The sequence below is a fragment of the Glycine max genome, chromosome 18 (assembly GCF_000004515.6).
Source record: "Glycine max cultivar Williams 82 chromosome 18, Glycine_max_v4.0, whole genome shotgun sequence".
Lineage (NCBI taxonomy): Eukaryota > Viridiplantae > Streptophyta > Magnoliopsida > Fabales > Fabaceae > Glycine > Glycine max.
The window spans coordinates 55822885-55841100 of NC_038254.2; the positions used below are offsets into that span (position 1 = coordinate 55822885).

At 32.8% G+C, this 18216-nt stretch overlaps 4 protein-coding genes across 6 annotated transcripts; all 4 read right to left on the bottom strand.

The window, feature by feature from the left end:
- Positions 1 to 1563: 1563 nt before the first annotated feature.
- LOC100785946 (uncharacterized) lies at positions 1564 to 2513 on the bottom strand. The gene is made up of 3 exons (XM_003552556.4): positions 2354 to 2513; positions 2118 to 2206; positions 1564 to 1899 (listed from the first exon to the last, which is right to left on the bottom strand). The coding sequence occupies exons 1-3, from the start codon at positions 2375 to 2377 to the stop codon at positions 1752 to 1754; spliced, it is 261 nt and encodes an 86-aa protein (XP_003552604.1). The 5' UTR covers positions 2378 to 2513; the 3' UTR covers positions 1564 to 1751.
- Positions 2514 to 4904: 2391 nt separating this feature from the next.
- Positions 4905 to 6862, bottom strand: LOC100786461 (receptor-like protein kinase FERONIA-like). 2 transcript variants are annotated; one of them, NM_001252853.1, is made up of 3 exons: positions 5992 to 6601; positions 5579 to 5907; positions 4905 to 4976 (listed from the first exon to the last, which is right to left on the bottom strand). In NM_001252853.1, exons 1-3 carry the CDS (start codon positions 6599 to 6601, stop codon positions 4905 to 4907), a joined length of 1011 nt encoding a protein of 336 aa, NP_001239782.1. The 2 variants fall into 2 exon arrangements, with proteins under 2 accessions (NP_001239782.1, XP_006601799.1); XM_006601736.4 differs by having other exon boundaries at positions 4946 to 5282; positions 5505 to 5907; positions 5992 to 6862.
- A 3027-nt stretch (positions 6863 to 9889) lies between these two features.
- LOC100814821 (receptor-like protein kinase ANXUR2) lies at positions 9890 to 10757 on the bottom strand (the record flags this gene model as incomplete). Its single annotated transcript, XM_006602895.3, has 2 exons — positions 9890 to 10472; positions 10550 to 10757. Coding segments are annotated over 2 exons (606 nt in total), but the record flags the coding sequence as incomplete, so codon positions are not given.
- A 3161-nt stretch (positions 10758 to 13918) lies between these two features.
- On the bottom strand, positions 13919 to 17966 carry LOC100787367 (receptor-like protein kinase ANXUR2). 2 transcript variants are annotated; one of them, XM_041012193.1, is made up of 3 exons: positions 17555 to 17966; positions 14898 to 16453; positions 13919 to 14821 (listed from the first exon to the last, which is right to left on the bottom strand). In XM_041012193.1, exons 2-3 carry the CDS (start codon positions 15505 to 15507, stop codon positions 14409 to 14411), a joined length of 1023 nt encoding a protein of 340 aa, XP_040868127.1. In that variant the 5' UTR covers positions 15508 to 16453; positions 17555 to 17966; the 3' UTR covers positions 13919 to 14408. The 2 variants fall into 2 exon arrangements, with proteins under 2 accessions (XP_040868127.1, XP_003552607.1); XM_003552559.5 differs by having other exon boundaries at positions 14898 to 17966.
- Positions 17967 to 18216: the final 250 nt, after the last annotated feature.

Consider the following 18216-nt stretch of genomic DNA (forward strand, 5'->3'; position numbering starts at 1 on the left):
GAGGAAGAAAGGTCTGACGGCAGCTGAGCCCAAGTCCAAGTTTTGCACTAGGTTTTTTGGGCTTACACATAGTTAGTAGTTTCTTCCTGCATCCACATAATTGCTTCTTGTACCTATTCCAGAATGCAAATTTAAAGGTGCAACGTGCAAGAAGCAACTGCCTAAGCAGTTGCAGTTATAATATAGAGCAAATTACAACATCTTTTGAGCTTAAGTGTAATTACACAAGTATCTATTGCCTTTTTAACCATTACTTTGGCCTTCCTTGTAAGAAGTATTAGTGTAAGGTTTGAGGAGATATTAGTGTAATATTTTTAAACATATAAGAGGATGTTGTTATAATATTTTCAAACATAAAGGAAGACTAGTGTAAGAAAATAAAAACAGAATGTAATGTATGTAATTATAGGAAACACCTCAGTTATTTGCTCTATAATGTAAGGTAAGACACTGTCTCTTGTCTTTCTTTTTGCACCTCCTTTTTGTCATTACATACCCATCTTTTTTAGTAAATTTAAAAATACTTAAAGTATTCTTCTTCCCCCTTTTCCCTTTTCCTTCACCAACACCCCCTTCCCCATTCCCTCTCACCGGTGCACTTCCCTTGCCTCTCCCTCTCCCTTTTCTTTCTTTCAACATTTCTTCTCCCTCCCTCCCTCAAAATCTTTTCCTTCACCCGTATTGTATTTTCTAATGAGATTCACTTTTTTCTTTCAGTTTGTAAATGTATTGAAAACTAGTTTTTGGAATTATAACATTATAGAAAGTAATTTTCATTATGAGGGTTCTTTTAAAAGAATACAAAAAATGCAGAGTGGGTACAAAGAAAAAATTAGTATAAATAGAATCTCCCGTCTTGTCATTCGGATAATTGTGGTCATTTGTGGATAAAGCCTGGGCAGTTTCTTCGTGCACCTTTTTAAGCTTCCGAAAAGGCTAATATGAAATTTAATTTTACATTCCAGTTTAGGTGCAGGAAGCAAACTTCCTAAAGGCTAGGGCAAGAAGTTCAACGAACTTATATAATAGAAGGACAAAGACTTAGGAGCCCAAGCACATCAGCGTTTTCATGCCGAGAAGGTAGTAAAATTGACCCGAAAAAACAAGTGGACCGAAAACAAAATTAAAACAACAGTACTATAAGAAAGGGTAATAAAACAGTACCCATGTTTTAACATTTTATGAACGAATATAATATAAGAATTTACAACAACTCACGTGTTCAATTACTGAATTAGACCCCTTATCATGTTTCAACATTTGATATAAAATATCGATTCTAAATAAAATTTAAAAATCTTATTTTTCACTCAACATAATCTTACAACATATCATGCTACAACATTCTAACCACACCATATCAATAAAGATGGTTTATCTTAATCAACAATTTCTTTATCATATTTTTTCTCTCAATTTGAAAGTCTTATTTTTAATTTATTCTTATTTAATATAATAGAATATTTATTATTAATAATAAAATTATTTATTAATCTCTTTAATTAATTTTTATTTACATTTTATTTAAACTTACATATAAAAATTTGCCACAGTTGCCAGTAATTAATAAAAGTAAGAACATAAATGATTTTATTTTAAATTTTGATGCTGACAATATTACAAAACATGGAGAGACACCAAATCACACGTGATATGACAAAATTCATATGCAAGCTGCATGAAAAATTCAGAAACTTTGATTTTTCTTCTATACGCTGAATTGTTTTGGTATTCAACGTGATCACACTCTTTCACTTATCCTCGCTGAAGAAGTGGTTGATGGTTGGCATAATCTCTGGGGGTCGAGTACGAAGGAACTTCCTCAGGCCATGCTCAGCATATTTCTCTCCCTCTTCTCTGTTATCCAACACTGGCATGCTTCGGCGAGTTTTGTTAATCCTATAGCAAATTTCCAAACAAAATGAACAAAATAGTGCAATCAAAGTATAAAGATTTTTTTTTTTTACATTATTATCCAATAATAATAGATGGTTATGTATAATAAAATTGTTGACTTACATATAACACAAGGGTCAAAATCTAGTTTAATAATGTAAAGTTGTTTATATTAGTTGTATAGTCTAATATTTCATGAGGAATCAATTAACTTTAATTACCTAACATCAGGGTTCCCGAGCATATTTCTTGTTAGTTGGAACACACACATGCTGGAAACAAAGGTCATTGCAGCCAATAGAGGGTAAACCTACAAATATATATAGGTCAGGTGCCAAAGTCTTGTAAAACATATACTATAACTATACAACTTTCAGCCAATAAATAACTTATAATAAAAGTGAAAGCAACGCATAAACAATAAATGTAGGAAATTAAATAGTAATGTATATGGTACCTCCGGTTTCATCCAACGCCCCATTAATTTGGAAAATGTTTCTTTTCTCTCTGAACCTCGGATTTCAAAAAGGTGTTTTATTACTGTCACAACGAACGATGGTTGTTAATTTGATCTTGATTTTCTTTGCATGGCCTGAATTTCTGTGTGCGATTTGTATATATAGTAGTTGGTAATGTAGAGTTTGGAGGGCTAATTCGAAGACTTGGCATGCAAGTTCGCCCTATACAGTGGGCTGTATTCAAAGATAAAATATTTGACTTTTAAAGAAAACCAGGGGCTAGCCTCATGTTTTTTCGAAGATAAACTATTGGTGGAATATCTTTGTAATTTCTCTGTAAATATTTTTTAGGTTACGGTATTTCAAGATGTGTCTCCTTGATATACTTTCCTATATTAATTTATTTTGTTTCCTAGCTTAATGCTGTTATTTGTGAAAATATTTTCTAGACTACGGTATCTTAAGATGAGTTATCTCTTTGATATAGTTTCCTATATTAATTTTTTTTCTTCCTAGATTAGCATTGTTATTTATGAAAATATTCTTGGTTTACAAGGATATCTTTATATATATACATGACTTTGTACAAATTCAATAATAGAGAGAATCATTCTACCAAACTCTACTGGCCAATAGGGTAATGCAGTTATTCACGACAACTTCAACCAAAGATAAAGAAGATTACGACATAGAAAATTAATTACTATCACACTTTCTTGTTTGAAGGGACGAAGAATTGACTTCCTTCGTTAGACTCTTATTTTGATTTGACGTCTTTCTAGATTTTGTAAAATATTTAATTTATTAATTAAAAAAAATACTTTAATTAATGTAATTTAACTATTTTGCTATTCAGAACTTTAGTGAGCATGCATGCTGTCAGCATTCAATAGAGTTATTTAATTTCACGTATAAATATCCAATGTTTTTTAATTGGTTTGCTTTTATCTAAACAAATTTATAATTATAATGTTTTAAGGGAAATTTATTTGAATGTAAAACAAATTGTTTTAAATTTTAATCTTTTAAAAATTATAAAGAGGATCCAATCAAAATATATATTGATTTTTTATCTGTAGAAATTGAAAATAGTATTAAGAGTTTAGTCAATCAATTTAGCTAAACCCCATTGAATAAAATATTTATTGATTATATATGGCTGTCTGATGTTGTTTATTTGTGATAATATTTAGATATAAAAGAAAAGTAGAAAAGAAGAACGTTATTTAGTTTGTTTAACAGGTTAACTGACTATTTTATGACTTTAAAAATGGATTCATTTTTTTTTAAATTATTTTTGCATTTCAATACTAATAATAATAATAATATTTCATTTTATTGCTTATTTTGAATAAACTAGCAATTAAAAATGAATAGTATAATTAGTTAATTTTAAATATTAATTTGAATCAATTGATATTTTTTTATGGTATCAAGCTATCAATTGATATTAATACCATTCATTAATTCAAAATATTTTTTATCACATATACCATAAATTCTTAATCATATATATGCGATCCCACTTGTTTTAACAGTACTGTACAATGCTTAAAAAAGTCCCCGGTCACAATTAGTTGTCATGATTTTTTTATGACTTAATTAAATTTGTCGTTTTTAAATTAGTACCTATTAGCGAAGTGTCTCCTAAGAAAAAATTATAGACAGGAGCACGGGGTATTCTATCATTACTGATTTGTAGGCATCTAATTTCCTTCATTTTTATCAAATTAATACTAATACAAGATTATCACAACAAGTTCTGGTAAAACCAAAATGCTAGAAACAAACAGGGATCAAAATGAATTCAGGGGAATAACGGTTTTGGACAATAAGGTATAATCACCGTACTAGGTTATCAGAGGTTTTGCATGAGAAAGTTCAACTTTCTATGATTGATATATAGATCATTAGCAATGGAAGACTCATTGCTGCTAAACACCCAGTTATAATAAATTCAAGCAATGCGAGACACAGTGTGGCCTATTTCGTTAACCCAACAAAAGAATCACTTATAGAACGCAAAGCCTCTGATAAGTCTAAAATCTTCTCCAGTGTTCAGATCCATGACTTTTGGATAGGTGTGGGGTAATTTTTTTATTAAAGGCTCGCAATTTGAAGAAGAATTGCACGTAATAAACTCCCAATAAAATATGGAAAAGAAATGAAATTCGTGCAGATATATTTTCGTATGACTACACAAATTTATATTGCGCTTGAAAGAATGAAGTTTATGCAATGTCCAAGCATATGAACTATAATGTAGTGAGCATATTACACTGGAATGGCTTGTGGCCAAATTGTATTTGCAATTTATCGTACTCTTAAGATTGAGCAACTCTTCTGGAAATTAAGACAAAATTCTCTGTCTTCTGTTCAGGCTAATGATCTCATTTGTAATGATAATGTGAAATCAACTACGGAATTGGATTTTGTGAAATTTTAATTCTCCAATGGTTAAAAAGTCAAAAGTTTGTTACTACAAATTCTTATTTGTATTCCATTTTGCTTCACTATGGACTCATGAGAATTGAGGAAAACTGTTATGTCCTAGTATTCGAGAACTAGGAGAAACTCCAGAAGAAGAAGAATGAGAGGAAAGGTTTTCTTATTGCTTGTGTTCTGTTTTCCATTACAATGGTATATATATAAGGAGCAAAATTACACAAGTTTATTTCTAATTCCTCTCTATACTGTCTATGCAGGATGTGATTCTAACGGAAAAGATTCTGCGATATTCTTGTCTGCAACGTGAATATCGTGGACCATTCCTAGCTAGCCAGCTCAGCGGTGGTTCCTCTTAGAGGTTATGAAATCCTCTAAGTACTGAGGTGTGCGCAATTCCCTTTTAGCCCTTGTATGGACATTGCCCTGCTCCCTGCTATTGCTGGTCTGCACCTTGTCTGCTGCTTCTATGCTCTGAGGTTGCTTCATAACAAAAACTCAGAAAATTAAGATGCAAAACTGATATAAAATAATAATGAGCAAATACAGATGCTCATCAAAAGGACCAATTAAAAGGAGGTTACCAAATCTTAGAAATAAAAAATAGAGAAATCTCACAAACCCTCCTTCTCAGTATTTTCCGACATTCCTCCTGTTCTCAATTAATAAGAGATTAGGGAAAAAGAAAATGACAGTTGCACTTACTTCAAAAAAAAACCAAATGAATCCCGGGGAATAACGGTTTTGGACATTAAGGTATAATCAGCGTTGGTGTTTACTATATCTGCTTGTTCTTGTAATGACAGAGCATGCTCAAGTTCCACCTCTACTTCACCCATTGTTGGTCGCTCATCTGGCTCCAACTTCACACATCTGAGGGTAATATCTACAAAAACTTGCCAACACTCTGGTGCGATACTTCCTTCGATAATTTCATCAATTTTCTCCTCAAGAGGTTTTTCCAGAAATTCCGTTTCTCCTTGGTTTCCTCTGATATATTTCCTTCCACACACAACATCTAGTAGAAGCCCACCAAATGAGAAAACATCAGATTTGTCTGTGACTGTACCATGGGTGGCATACTCCCTAGCCATGTAGCCCCCAGAACCTATAAGTGGAAAGGCTGAAGGTGTTAGCTTAGTTTAACTGACAAGAAAAATCATTGCAGTAAGCTCATAAAATACAATATTACCTATAATTTGATCTACTTGAATTGGTTTTGGCTTTGACATAAATCTTGCTCCCTGTACACTAAGGACAAACTCTGCGAGTTTTGGCTGCATGTTGTGGTCCAAAAGAATATTTCTTGAATTGATATAACGGTGAATGATGGTGCGTTTGGCTCCAGCGTGAAGGTAGTGTAGTCCACGCGCTGCTCCTATGCATATCTCTAGTCTTTTCTTCCATGACAGTATCCCACTTTGTAGAAGTTGATGAAGAGATCCATTGGACATGTACTCGTACACAATAATCATCTCATTTTGGTCGTTGCAGAATCCTATAAGAGAGACCAAATTAGGGTGACGAAGCTGACAGAGTAACTCTATTTCATTCCTGAACCATTTTTCTACCACTCCCACTCTAACAAATCGCTTTACAGCGACTGTATACTCAGAAGCATCTTCATTGTGTTGGAGACAACCTTTATATACTCTACTAAATCTTCCATGTCCAGTTACTGTGTCTTGATCGAAATTGTTGGTTGATTTCCTTAGATCTGCGAGAGAAAATCGATGGCACAACTCTTCTATGACCGTTGGATACTGTCTCTGAGCGCCGAAGCCAAAACATTTGAGAAACATGGTTCCAATTTGTGATTAATTACTAGTTGCTTACCAAAAACGTTGACCATGTATACTCCTCTTCAATCATCATGGCTAAGCTAACTTGAATGCCAGTCATTTGCTGTGTATCCTTCCTGGAAGCTCCCTCTTGAGCCTCTTTCTATCTCTCTCCAATAATTCATTTTGTCTCCCTCATCTATCTCTAATAATACAAAAGTTGCCTTGTCTCCAAAATAATGATGCTTCTGTTTTCATTTTTTTTTAAAGGCTCCTCCTTTATCACACAGGTAAGTTTCTAGTCTACTACTTTACTATGACTTTTTATTTTGTAAGACACATAATTTTTTACCCTTTTATAATAATTTAAAAATTCACCTAACTGAGTTTTCTTATAATTTTATATTACACTGCATGAATTTAGCATCGAGTTCACAAGTTAGTGTTGGTTAGTTTGATGCTATTGCTAACTTGTCCCAATCAATGAAATTGAAATGATACTTTTTCTATTATAATTATATATTTCGTTGGCTTGGCTGAAATTCCTTTTTAATGTTCTGTTTAGATTAGAAATAAAATAAATAAAAATAAATAGGAATAATAAAAAAATTAATAAATGATTAAATTTTTATTTTGACCTTTATTTTTTTAACGATGTGATTCTTGACAAATGACTGAAATTAAATTGGAATAAGGAATGATTGTTTTTTTTTAGCCTCCAAATCTTTCTTTTGTGATCAAAAGTAAAATAAAAAATTTATTACGATAAAAATTAAAAAAGAAAATTCTAGATAAAAAAAAATCAATCAAAGAGAGTAAAAACATATTAAATTCTAATAAAAGAGAATGAAAGAATGTATTGTTTGAAAGGATACAAACTAGCTATCATATTTGGTGTATTTGGAAGAGACGGAATGAAAGCATATTCAACAATTAGGAGTTTGTGGTGGAATCGGTGGTGCAAGAGGTGATGTTTGTGGCTTGGTTTTGGTTGAAAAACAAAGATAAATCATTTGATTATCCGTTTCTTATGTGGTCACTGAATATTAATGCATGCATAAAAGGAAACTTGGCTGGTGTCTGATGATTCACGTGCTTGGAGAACTGCAGGGGGGTGGGTGGAGGTTCGGTTGGTGCATAATTAATTGGAGATTGGTGGTTGTGTGAATCTGGCCCCTGTATTTTCATTGTCTGTGTAGAATAAATCTAATTGTTTTACTTTACCATAACTTCACACATAATTATCCAACATGTGAGAATAAAATCTCAATTAGTTAACTTCTTAATACTAATTTCACTGCTACTTACATAATCTTGTAACCATTGCTGGTCCTGCTTGAGAGCATTTGAGCCCAATTTTAATTATCTATTTGTTCAATGGGTGTCCAGCCCTGGTGCTTGCATCTCGTCATCATTCTGTAAGGTACAGGGAGCATCCACATCACTAGTCTCGTTGAGGGATTTTTTTATTGGCTTGTTGTTTGAATTCATGTGTTTTATCTCTTTATTCGGTGTAGTATGCGGGCTTGATATGCAGGAGCAAGGACGTGCATGTTGTTGTCTCGGGTGGTTTAGGTTGATCTATGGTTATTCATTATCTTAGACATCACCAAGTAGATATATAAAGAAAAATTATACATCAACATCCAATATATCAATTAACACCTAGTGAGAGAGTGAAAAGTGAATAAAAAATAAGTATTCTGATTTAAAATGAAAAAAAGATAGACAAAAAAGTATTTATTAGATGTTTTAAAAAACATGAATATTCATGTATTGTATATAAAATAACCAACGATACGAATCTAATTCATTTAGTGGATCTACTTGTATATATAATAATCAATGATACGAATCTAATTCATTTAGTGGATCTACTTGTACAATGATGTTTGGTACTGCTGGTGCCTTTGGTTGTATCAATATATTTTATCTTTTGTTTTGTTGATAAAAAAAACTCTAATTCTACTTCACCTAGAATTCATAAACTACTTGAATATAGTACATTGCACGAATTATATTTTTTAGAAAACCTAAAAACCTCCTTAAACAACGTTTTTTGTTGAAGTGGAACGACAACTTCTTCATCACGACTGCACAATATATGAAGCGCATATATCAAATTAAATTAAAAATATACTAGCATTGAAATTAAACAGAACACAGGTCGTTTACAGAATAGTTGCGCGTGACACATTAAAAGGCACAAGTGTATTGCTTGCACTATTTCTTTCAAATTATAAGCACAAATAGAAATCCATATAAATGGGTCCCAACTCGTGCATCTTACCATTCCCATGTTAAATTCAGCCTAACAGGATCTAAGATTTATCTTTACTTCCCCCGCGAAATCTATTATGGTTAAAACTCCCATTTTTTTATATAATATATTCTATTACCAAAATGTCAAAAAATTGAGGTCATTCTAACACAGAAGAAAAAGAGTGTTCTTTATCGTGCATTATTGACTGGGTAGATCCACATCAGGTGTTCAAGGAAAATTACGTTGTCTGACTATAGCAATTATAGTCTAATGCATCTGACTGTCTAGGAACAAGCTGATTTTTGAAGATTATCAATTTTCTGTAATAAAGGTTATTAGCAAAATTAAGTTTCTAATGTATAGACAAACGCACCTGTTACATTTGTTTTAGCATCTTGATATAAGTCTTCTTGTATTAGGGAGACTTTTGATTTTCTCTAGCGGGATATGCCCCGTTTATTGTTGTATCATTTTGGGTTTAATATAATTTACATTTTTTTCAAAAAAAAAAAAAAGAGTGTTCTTTAACCACTGTTGAATTTTTTTAGTAAGTTACACTTTCAGTCAAATTTGTACCATTGGAATCTCACTTTGTTGCGTAGTAGAAGTCCAGTCATCTCCTTCACTAAGTACTTTCGTACAAAGTGATCACTGAGAAGGATTTATAAGCACAACACTTGTGTTGTGCCAAGAAAGAGAAGGAAACAGAAGATGGATGGGCTGGTGAGGTTTTATGGTAAGTGACTAAACAACCACCCTGTGCTCACATCACATGCCTTCTTTATGTGTATTATAAAATGTACCTTTGTTTCTCCTCATCCTAGGAATCTTATTTCTAAAAGTCAGGCACTATTCTAATTGCAATTTCTCAAGTAGTGCAATGACATAAAATTTTGCTTACTTTAGCTTCTATCTTTTACTTAGGAGTGTACTAAAGCTTCCTCTTCCTATTATTCTGTTTTGATTGAAGTTGTTATTCGTTTCTCTAAGATCGAGAGGAGGTGTTCAGAAGAGGAAGAACAAAATTTATAGACTGAAGCAAGGGAGTTCTACCATTACTTCAAATTTATACTAGCGCAAGATTCTTACAATCACAGCTTCTAGAAACAGGGATCACAAAAAAAGCTATTTCAAGCATCTCAATTAAACGCAATCACCACAAAAGCTTACTGTGACTATTTTGACGCGAAACACTAACCTTAATTTCAGATGACCTAATCATCTAGTGTTCTCAGGTCCCAGGAAGCCGGAATAAGGAGAAAGGGGGGGGAATAATGGTGGTGGAAAATAAGGAATATCTTGCTCTATCTGCTTGTTTTTGCAAGGACAGAGCAAACTCAAGTTCCACCTCTACTTCACCCATTGTTGGTCGCTCATCTGGTTCCAACTTCACACATCTGAGGGTGATATCTACAAAGACTTGCCAACACTCTGGTCCGATACTTCCTTTGATAATTTCATCAATTTTCTCCTCAAGAGGTTTTTCCAGAAATTCCGTTTCAATTGGCTCCATTAAGTACTTCCTTCCACACACAACTTCTAGTAGAACCATACCAAATGAGTAAACATCAGTTTTACCTGTGACGGTATTATCTGTCCAAACCTCCATAGCTAAGTAGCCATAAGTACCTATCAGTGGAAAATATTAGGTTAGTTTAATTGACAAAAGTCAATGCATTGACTAAGATCATAAATTCAAATATTACCCGCAGCAGGCACTTGAATTAGTTTTGGCTTTGACATAAAATGTGCTCCCTGTATGCTAAGGTCGAAACCTGCGAGTTTTGGCTCCATGTTATCATCCAAAAGAATGTTGCTGGGTTTGATGTGAGGATGAATGATGGTGCGCTTGGCTCCAGCGTGAAGGTAGTGTAGTCCGCGCGCGGCTCCTATGCATATCTTCTTTTCCTTTTTATAACAGCTAAATATAAGTTATTTTAATAATAAAAATATATTAAAAATATTTATTTAGTATTTTTTTTGGATTAAATGATAAGAATTGATATTTTTTTATTTATGATTTCTAGATATGAAAAAAGGATGGATTAAAAGCAAAACAAATTCAAAAGTTATCAAAAATATAAATAAGGAAGATCTTTTGGTATAAAGCTCAAGTCCACTCTAAGAAGAGAATCAAGTCAACCAGACACTGACAAAACTCCTCTAGTAGGGGTTTCATTTATTCCATTCCTTTCTTTCACCCCTCTTATTCCATCAGTTCTTATATCTCATTCATGGTAAAACCCTCAATGACCATGAGTGACTAAACTCCTAATTGGGATTAGGACGTCTAAGGGCCAAAGCGATGTATGATGTACCAGGTGTTTTCTTTCCTATTATCTTTTTTGTTTTTATCTCGCATGCTCATCTTTACATTCTGTTAGGGGTTAGGTGCTCGAGAGAATAACCTTTGAATAAGATTTAAAGTGGATATGCATGCATCGATTTTAAGGGTTAGATGCTTGAGCGAGAGTAATATTTAACAAAACAAGAATAAAGGATATCTTAGTAAAATCATTGCTAGACATATAAAGATTGTGTTATGCTCATGCGTCAAAGCAAACATGTATAATTAAATCTTCATGCATTTTATTTATTGAATCTTTTCAAAAATATTTGGGACATAGGTAAGTAAAATAAGTTTGTCATCGTGAGACATTATGGGCGTGACCACTCACCAGGTGTGGGTAGGATAAATTCACTTTAATTGATAGAGAAAACATAAAATCATAAAGGTAGGAAGATAAGGCAGACTCAGTTCCAACATTATCAAATTCTGATTTTATTTTATTTTTATCTTTTATTTTTTTTATCTTATCTTATTTTTTTCTTATTTTTATGTTAATTTTTTATTTTTGTTTTTGTTGTTACTTTTATTTTCTTATTTTCTTTATTTTTTATCTTTATCATATCTTAATTTAAATATTTTATCTTTTCTTTTAAATTTTTATCTTATCTATTATATTTTCTTATCTTTATTTTAAATTATTTATCTATTGCTTTTAAATTGAATTTGCATTAATCTAAATCAAACAAAATCTGTGTGATTTAACACTGAAACTTCCAAATATACCTTAGTACTTATGACAAATTTAGTAGACTTACGGACGAGTTAACATTTTTCTTCTATCACAGTATCCCGCTTCGCAGAAGTTCATCAAGAGATCCATTGACATGTACTCGTACACACTATCTTTCCGTGTCTCCTCTCCTCCGCTGGATTGCCTCCGTATCAAATCAAATGATCAAATAGGATAACTATTTTTGCGTGGGTTATTTCTCAGCAGCTTCCTTCAGATTTCAATTAATATATATATATATATATATATATATATATATATATATATATATATATATATATATATATATATATATATTATTTTTTTTTTGGTTTTAATCCCTCATTTATTAGGTAAAAGGATCCTGACCAACTTTCAATATCAAAAATTGTTTTTATCAAAGGATCATTCGGATATAATATCTAAACGATTCCATCTTAATTTTCATTTTAATACATTAATCAATATCCAATCCAATAATTTTCAATTAATATAAGAGGGTGTTGGTTTGTAGGCACTACAAAATAATAAACCTCGAGCAAGTGACTTGAGAATAAGGTAGGGTTTTTTATATATTAAGTGATAATTAAATGTCATGCACAGTAAAAAAAGAGTAGATGTAACGCAAGCCAGACACATTTATTGGGGAAAAACATCTATTGAATAAGGTCAGGGGTTTTTATATATTGTAAAGTGTTAATTAAATGTCATGCACAGTAAAAAAAAGCTAGATGTAACGCAAGCCAAACATATTTATTGGGGAAAAACATCTATTTTAAAATTTTTAGCAATTTTTATTTTATTAAATATATATATATATATATATATATATATATATATATATATATATATATATATATATATATATATATATATATATTAATTCGATCCTATTAGCAATGGAAGACTCATTGCTGCTAAACACCGAGTTATCACAAATTCAAGCAATGCGAGACACAGTGTGGCCTATTTCGTTAACCCAACAAAAGAATCACTTATAGAACGCAAAGCCTCTGATAAGTCTAAAATCTTCTCCAGTGTTCAGATCCATGACTTTTGGATAGGTGTGGGGTAATTTTTTTATTAAAGGCTCGCAATTTGAAGAAGAATTGCACGTAATAAACTCCCAATAAAATATGGAAAAGAAATGAAATTCGTGCAGATATATTTTCTTATGACTACACAAATTTATATTGCGCTTGAAAGAATGAAGTTTATGCAATGTCCAAGCATATGAACTATAATGTAGTGAGCATATTACACTGTAATGGCTTGTGGCCAAATTGTATTTACAATTTATCGTACTCTTAAGATTGAGCAACTCTTCTGGAAATTAAGTCAAAATTCTCTGTTTGTCTTCTGTTCAGGCTAATGACCTCATTTGTATTGATAATGTGAAATCAACTATGGAATTGAATTTTGTGAAATTTTAATTCTCCAATGGTTAAAAAGTCAAAAGTTTGTCACTACAAATTCTTATTTGTATTCCATTTTGCTTCACTGTGGACTCATGAGAATTGAAGAAAACTCAGAAAATTAAGATGCAAAACTGATATAAAATAATAATGAGCAAATACAGATGCTCATCAAAAGGACCAATTAAAAGGAGGTTACCAAATCTTAGAAATAAAAAATAGAGAAATCTCACAAACCCTCCTTCTCAGTATTTTCCGACATTCCTCCTGTTCTCAATTAATAAGAGATTAGGGAAAAAGAAAATGACAGTAGCACTTACTTCAATAAAAAAAGGAAAAGAAAAGTAATTGGCGTAACATCTAACTTGTGTTGGATCTGGTATTGTCATTGATTGCATCATATGAGAAGAGTGTTGCAAAGCTTCCTCTTCCTACTATTCTGTTTTGATTGAAGCTGTTATTTGTTTCTCTTAATAAGATTGACAGCAGAGAAACTGACAACATTGCTCTTCAATACTATTGGGTTCTATATCATTACTGGTTTGTTGGCATTCAATTTCCTGGGTACCTTTCAGGTTTCAAATTTATTGAAGGTACAAGATAATTGCAATCGGCTTCTGGTAAAATCAAAATGGCAGAAACAAAGAGGGATCACAACAAAAGCCACAAGTATCTCAATTCAACTTGATCCATCGAAAAGGCTTACTGTGACTCTTTTGACTCAAAACACTAACCTTAATTTCAGCTTACCTAATAAAATCACCTATGGATTTCAATACTTTGTTCAGAATCTGTATCACTGTATCCCAAGTTCAGTGGTTCAGTCTGTCTAACCGGCGATTGGTCCTGCGGTTGGTAGTTGGGAATAATGGTGGAGGAAAATAGGGTACATAAGGGCACAGTGATTCAAAGTAAGGAACATAACGTATTTCGAAAGCACTATAAGTACTTTAACAAGTAAAAATTATAAAATTATTAACCAACAAAAGAGTCAGAGAACCAGCGAAGCCTTTGCTAAGAAAAAATTATAGACAGGAGCACGGGGTTTCTATCATTACTGATTTGTAGGCATCTAATTTCCTTCATTCTTTTCAATCTGAATCGGGGGGCAAAGCAAAATGGATCCGGCGGAATATAACGGTTTTGGACATTAAGGTATAATCAGCGTTGGTGTTTACTATATCTGCTTGTTCTTGTAATGACAGAGCATGCTCAAGTTCCACCTCTACTTCACCCATTGTTGGTCGCTCATCTGGCTCCAACTTCGCACATCTTTGTGTGATATCTTTAATGACTTTCCAACAATCGGGTGCAATCTTTCCTCTGATTTTCGGATCAATTTTCTTCTCAATAGGTTTCTCCAGAAATTCTGTGTCCCATGGGTACATGAGATATTTCCTTCCACACACAACATCAAGTAGAACCATACCAAATGAGTAAACATCAACTTTATCTGTGACGGTATTATCTAACACAGCCTCCCTAGCTAAGTAGCCCAAAGTACCTATAAGTGAAAGTATTAGCTTAATTTATCTGACAAAAAATCATTGTAGTAGTAACCTCATAAAATAAAACATTACCCGCAATATAATCTACTTTAATTGGTTTTGGCTTTGACATAGAACGCGGTCCCAGTAAGCTAATGCGAAAACCTGTGAGTTTTGGCTCCATGTTGTCATCCAAAACAATGTGTTTAGGGTTGATGCCACGGTGAATGATGGTGCGTTTGGCTCCAGCGTGAAGGTAGTGTAGTCCGCGCGCTGCTCCTATGCATATCTCCAGTCTTTTCTTCCATGACAGTACCCCACTTTGTAGAAGTTGATGAAGAGATCCATTGGACATGTACTCGTACACAATAATCTTCTCATTTTGGTCGTTGCAGAATCCTATAAGAGAGAGCAAATTAGGGTGACGAAGCTGACAGAGTAACTCTATTTCATTCCTGAAAAACCCTTCTGCTTCCATTTCCGCTTTATATCGCTTTACAGCCACTGTATACTCAGAAGCATCTTCATTGTGTTGCAGACAACCTTTATATACTGTACTAACTCCTTCATGATCAATTACTGTGTTTTGATCGAAATTGTTGGTTGATTTCCTTAGATCTGCGAGAGAAAATCGATGGCACAACTCTTCTATGACCGTTGGATACTGTCTCTGAGCGCCGAAGCCAAAACATTTGAGAAACATGGTTCCAATTTGTGATTAATTACTAGTTGCTTACCAAAAACGTTGACCATGTATACTCCTCTTCAATCATCATGGCTAAGCTAACTTGAATGCCAGTCATTTGCTGTGTATCCTTCCTGGAAGCTCCCTCTTGAGCCTCTTTCTATCTCTCTCCAATAATTCATTTTGTCTCCCTCATCTATCTCTAATAATACAAAAGTTGCCTTGTCTCCAAAATAATGATGCTTCTGTTTTCATTTTTTTTTAAAGGCTCCTCCTTTATCACACAGGTAAGTTTCTAGTCTACTACTTTACTATGACTTTTTATTTTGTAAGACACATAATTTTTTACCCTTTTATAATAATTTAAAAATTCACCTAACTGAATTTTCTTATAATTTTATATTACACTGCATGAATTTAGCATCGAGTTCACAAGTTAGTGTTGGTTAGTTTGATGCTATTGCTAACTTGTCCCAATCAACGAAATTGAAATGATACTTTTTCTATTATAATTATATATTTCGTTGGCTTGGCTGAAATTCCTTTTTAATGTTCTATTATACATCAACTTCCAATATATCAATTAACACCTAGTGACAGAGTGAAAAGTGAAAAAAATAAGTATTTTGATTTAAGATGAAAAAAGATAGACAAAAAAAAAGTATTTATTAGATGTTTAAGAAAACTTGAATATTCATGTATCGTCTTGTATATAAAATAACCAATGATACGAATCTAATTCATTTAGTGGATCTACTTGTACAAGGATGTTTGGTACTGCAAGTACCTTTGGTTATATCAATATACTTTATCTTTTGTTTTGTTGATAAAAAAAACATTAATTCCACTTCACCTAGAAAACATAAACTACTTGAATATAGTACATTGTATGAATTATACTTTTTAGAAAACCTCCTTAAACAACGTTTTTCGTTGAAGTGGAACGACAACTTCTTCATCACGACTGCACAATATATGAAGCGCATATATCAAATTAAATTAAAAATATACTAGCATTGAAATTAAACACAACACAGGTCGTTTACAGAATAGTTGCGCGTGACACATTAAAAGGCACAAATGTATTGCTTGCACAATTTCTTTCAAATTGTAAGCACAAATAGAAATCCATATAAATGGGTCCCAATTCGTGCATCTTACCATTCCCATGTTAAATTCAGCCTAACAGGATCTAAGATTTATCTTTACTTCCCCCCGCGAAATCTATTATGGTTAAAACTCCCATTTTTTTATATAATGTATTCTATCACCAAAATGTCAAAAAATTGAGGTCATTCTAACACAGAAGAAAAAGAGTGTTCTTTAACCACTGAGTTGAATTTTTTTAGTAAGTTACACTTTCAGTCAAATCTGTACCATTGGAATCTCACTTTGTTGCCTAGTAGAAATCCAGTCATCCCCTTCACTATGTACTTTCGTACAAAGTGATCACTGAGAAGGATTTATAAGCACAACACTTGTGTTGTGCCAAGAAAGAGAAGGAAACAGAAGATGGATGGGCTGGTGAGGTTTTATGGTAAGTGACTAAACAACCACCCTGTGCTCACATCACATGCCTTCTTTATGTGTATTATAAAATGTACCTTTGTTTCTCCTCATGTGTAATGATTTCAGGTACCTATTCTCCTCATCCTAGGAATCTTATTTCCAAAAGTCAGGCACTATTCTAATTGCAATTTCTCAAGTAGTGCAATGACATAAAATTTTGCATACTTTAGCTTCTATCTCTTACTTAGGAGTGTACTAAAGCTTCCTCTTCCTATTATTCTGTTTTGATTGAAGTTGTTATTCGTTTCTCTAAGATCGAGAGGAGGTGTTCTATATCAGTGTCTAATTATAAAGTGAGGGTGTTCAGAAGAGGAAGAACAAAATTTATAGACTGAAGCAAGGGAGTTCTACCATTACTTCAAATTTATACTAGCGCAAGATTCTTACAATCACAGCTTCTAGAAACAGGGATCACAGAAAAAGCTATTGCAAGCATCTCAATTAAACACGATCACCAGAAAAGCTTACTGTGTCTATTTTGACCCGAAACACTCACCTTAATTTCAGATGACCTAATCATGTAGTGTTCTCAGGTCCCAGGAAGCCGGAATAAGGTGAAAGGGGGGAGTAATGGTGGTGGAAAATAAGGAATATTTTGCTCTATCTGCTTGTTTTTGCAAGGACAGAGCAAACTCAAGTTCCACCTCCACTTCACCCATTGTTGGTCGCTCATCTGGCTCCAACTTCACACATCTGAGGGTGATATCTACAAAGACTTGCCAACCTGGTGCGATACTTCCTTCGATAATTTCATCAATTTTCTCCTCAAGAAGTTCTTTTATAAATGAACAACTTCACTTAATGTCAATTGATTTTAAATTAAAATTTAACATGGTATTAGATTGTATAGTCCATCTTAATTCTCTCTGCCATGTGGGCGGCTCTCTCCGTCATATCGGCAGCATCTATAGAGGGGGATCTTAAGAAGTCCTACATCGTCTGTCTCAAATTCTTGAAATATAATTTATATATTTATTAGATAACTTTATTTAATGTCAATTAATTTCCTTTCACACACAGCTTCTAATAGACCAAATGAGTATAGACCAAATGAGTAAACATCAGTTTTATCTTGGAACGACCAAAGCCCAAACAATTGACATACATTCTTCCAATTTATTTAATTACTCAAAATCATTCACTTAAATTCTCATATCT

Coding starts and splice junctions, on each gene's coding strand:
- LOC100785946 (XM_003552556.4), bottom strand. CDS start 2,377: ATGGGGCGTTGGATGAAACCGGAG. Junction 2,207..2,353: donor GGCGTTGGATGAAACCGGAG/GTACCATATACA, acceptor ATATATTTGTAG/GTTTACCCTCTATTGGCTGC. Junction 1,900..2,117: donor CTCGGGAACCCTGATGTTAG/GTAATTAAAGTT, acceptor AATTTGCTATAG/GATTAACAAAACTCGCCGAA.
- LOC100786461 (XM_006601736.4), bottom strand. CDS start 6,601: ATGTTTCTCAAATGTTTTGGCTTCGGCGCTCAGAGACAGTATCCAACG. Junction 5,908..5,991: donor TCAAGTAGATCAAATTATAG/GTAATATTGTAT, acceptor TTCCACTTATAG/GTTCTGGGGGCTACATGGCT.
- LOC100787367 (XM_041012193.1), bottom strand. CDS start 15,507: ATGTTTCTCAAATGTTTTGGCTTCGGCGCTCAGAGACAGTATCCAACG. Junction 14,822..14,897: donor TAAAGTAGATTATATTGCGG/GTAATGTTTTAT, acceptor TTTCACTTATAG/GTACTTTGGGCTACTTAGCT.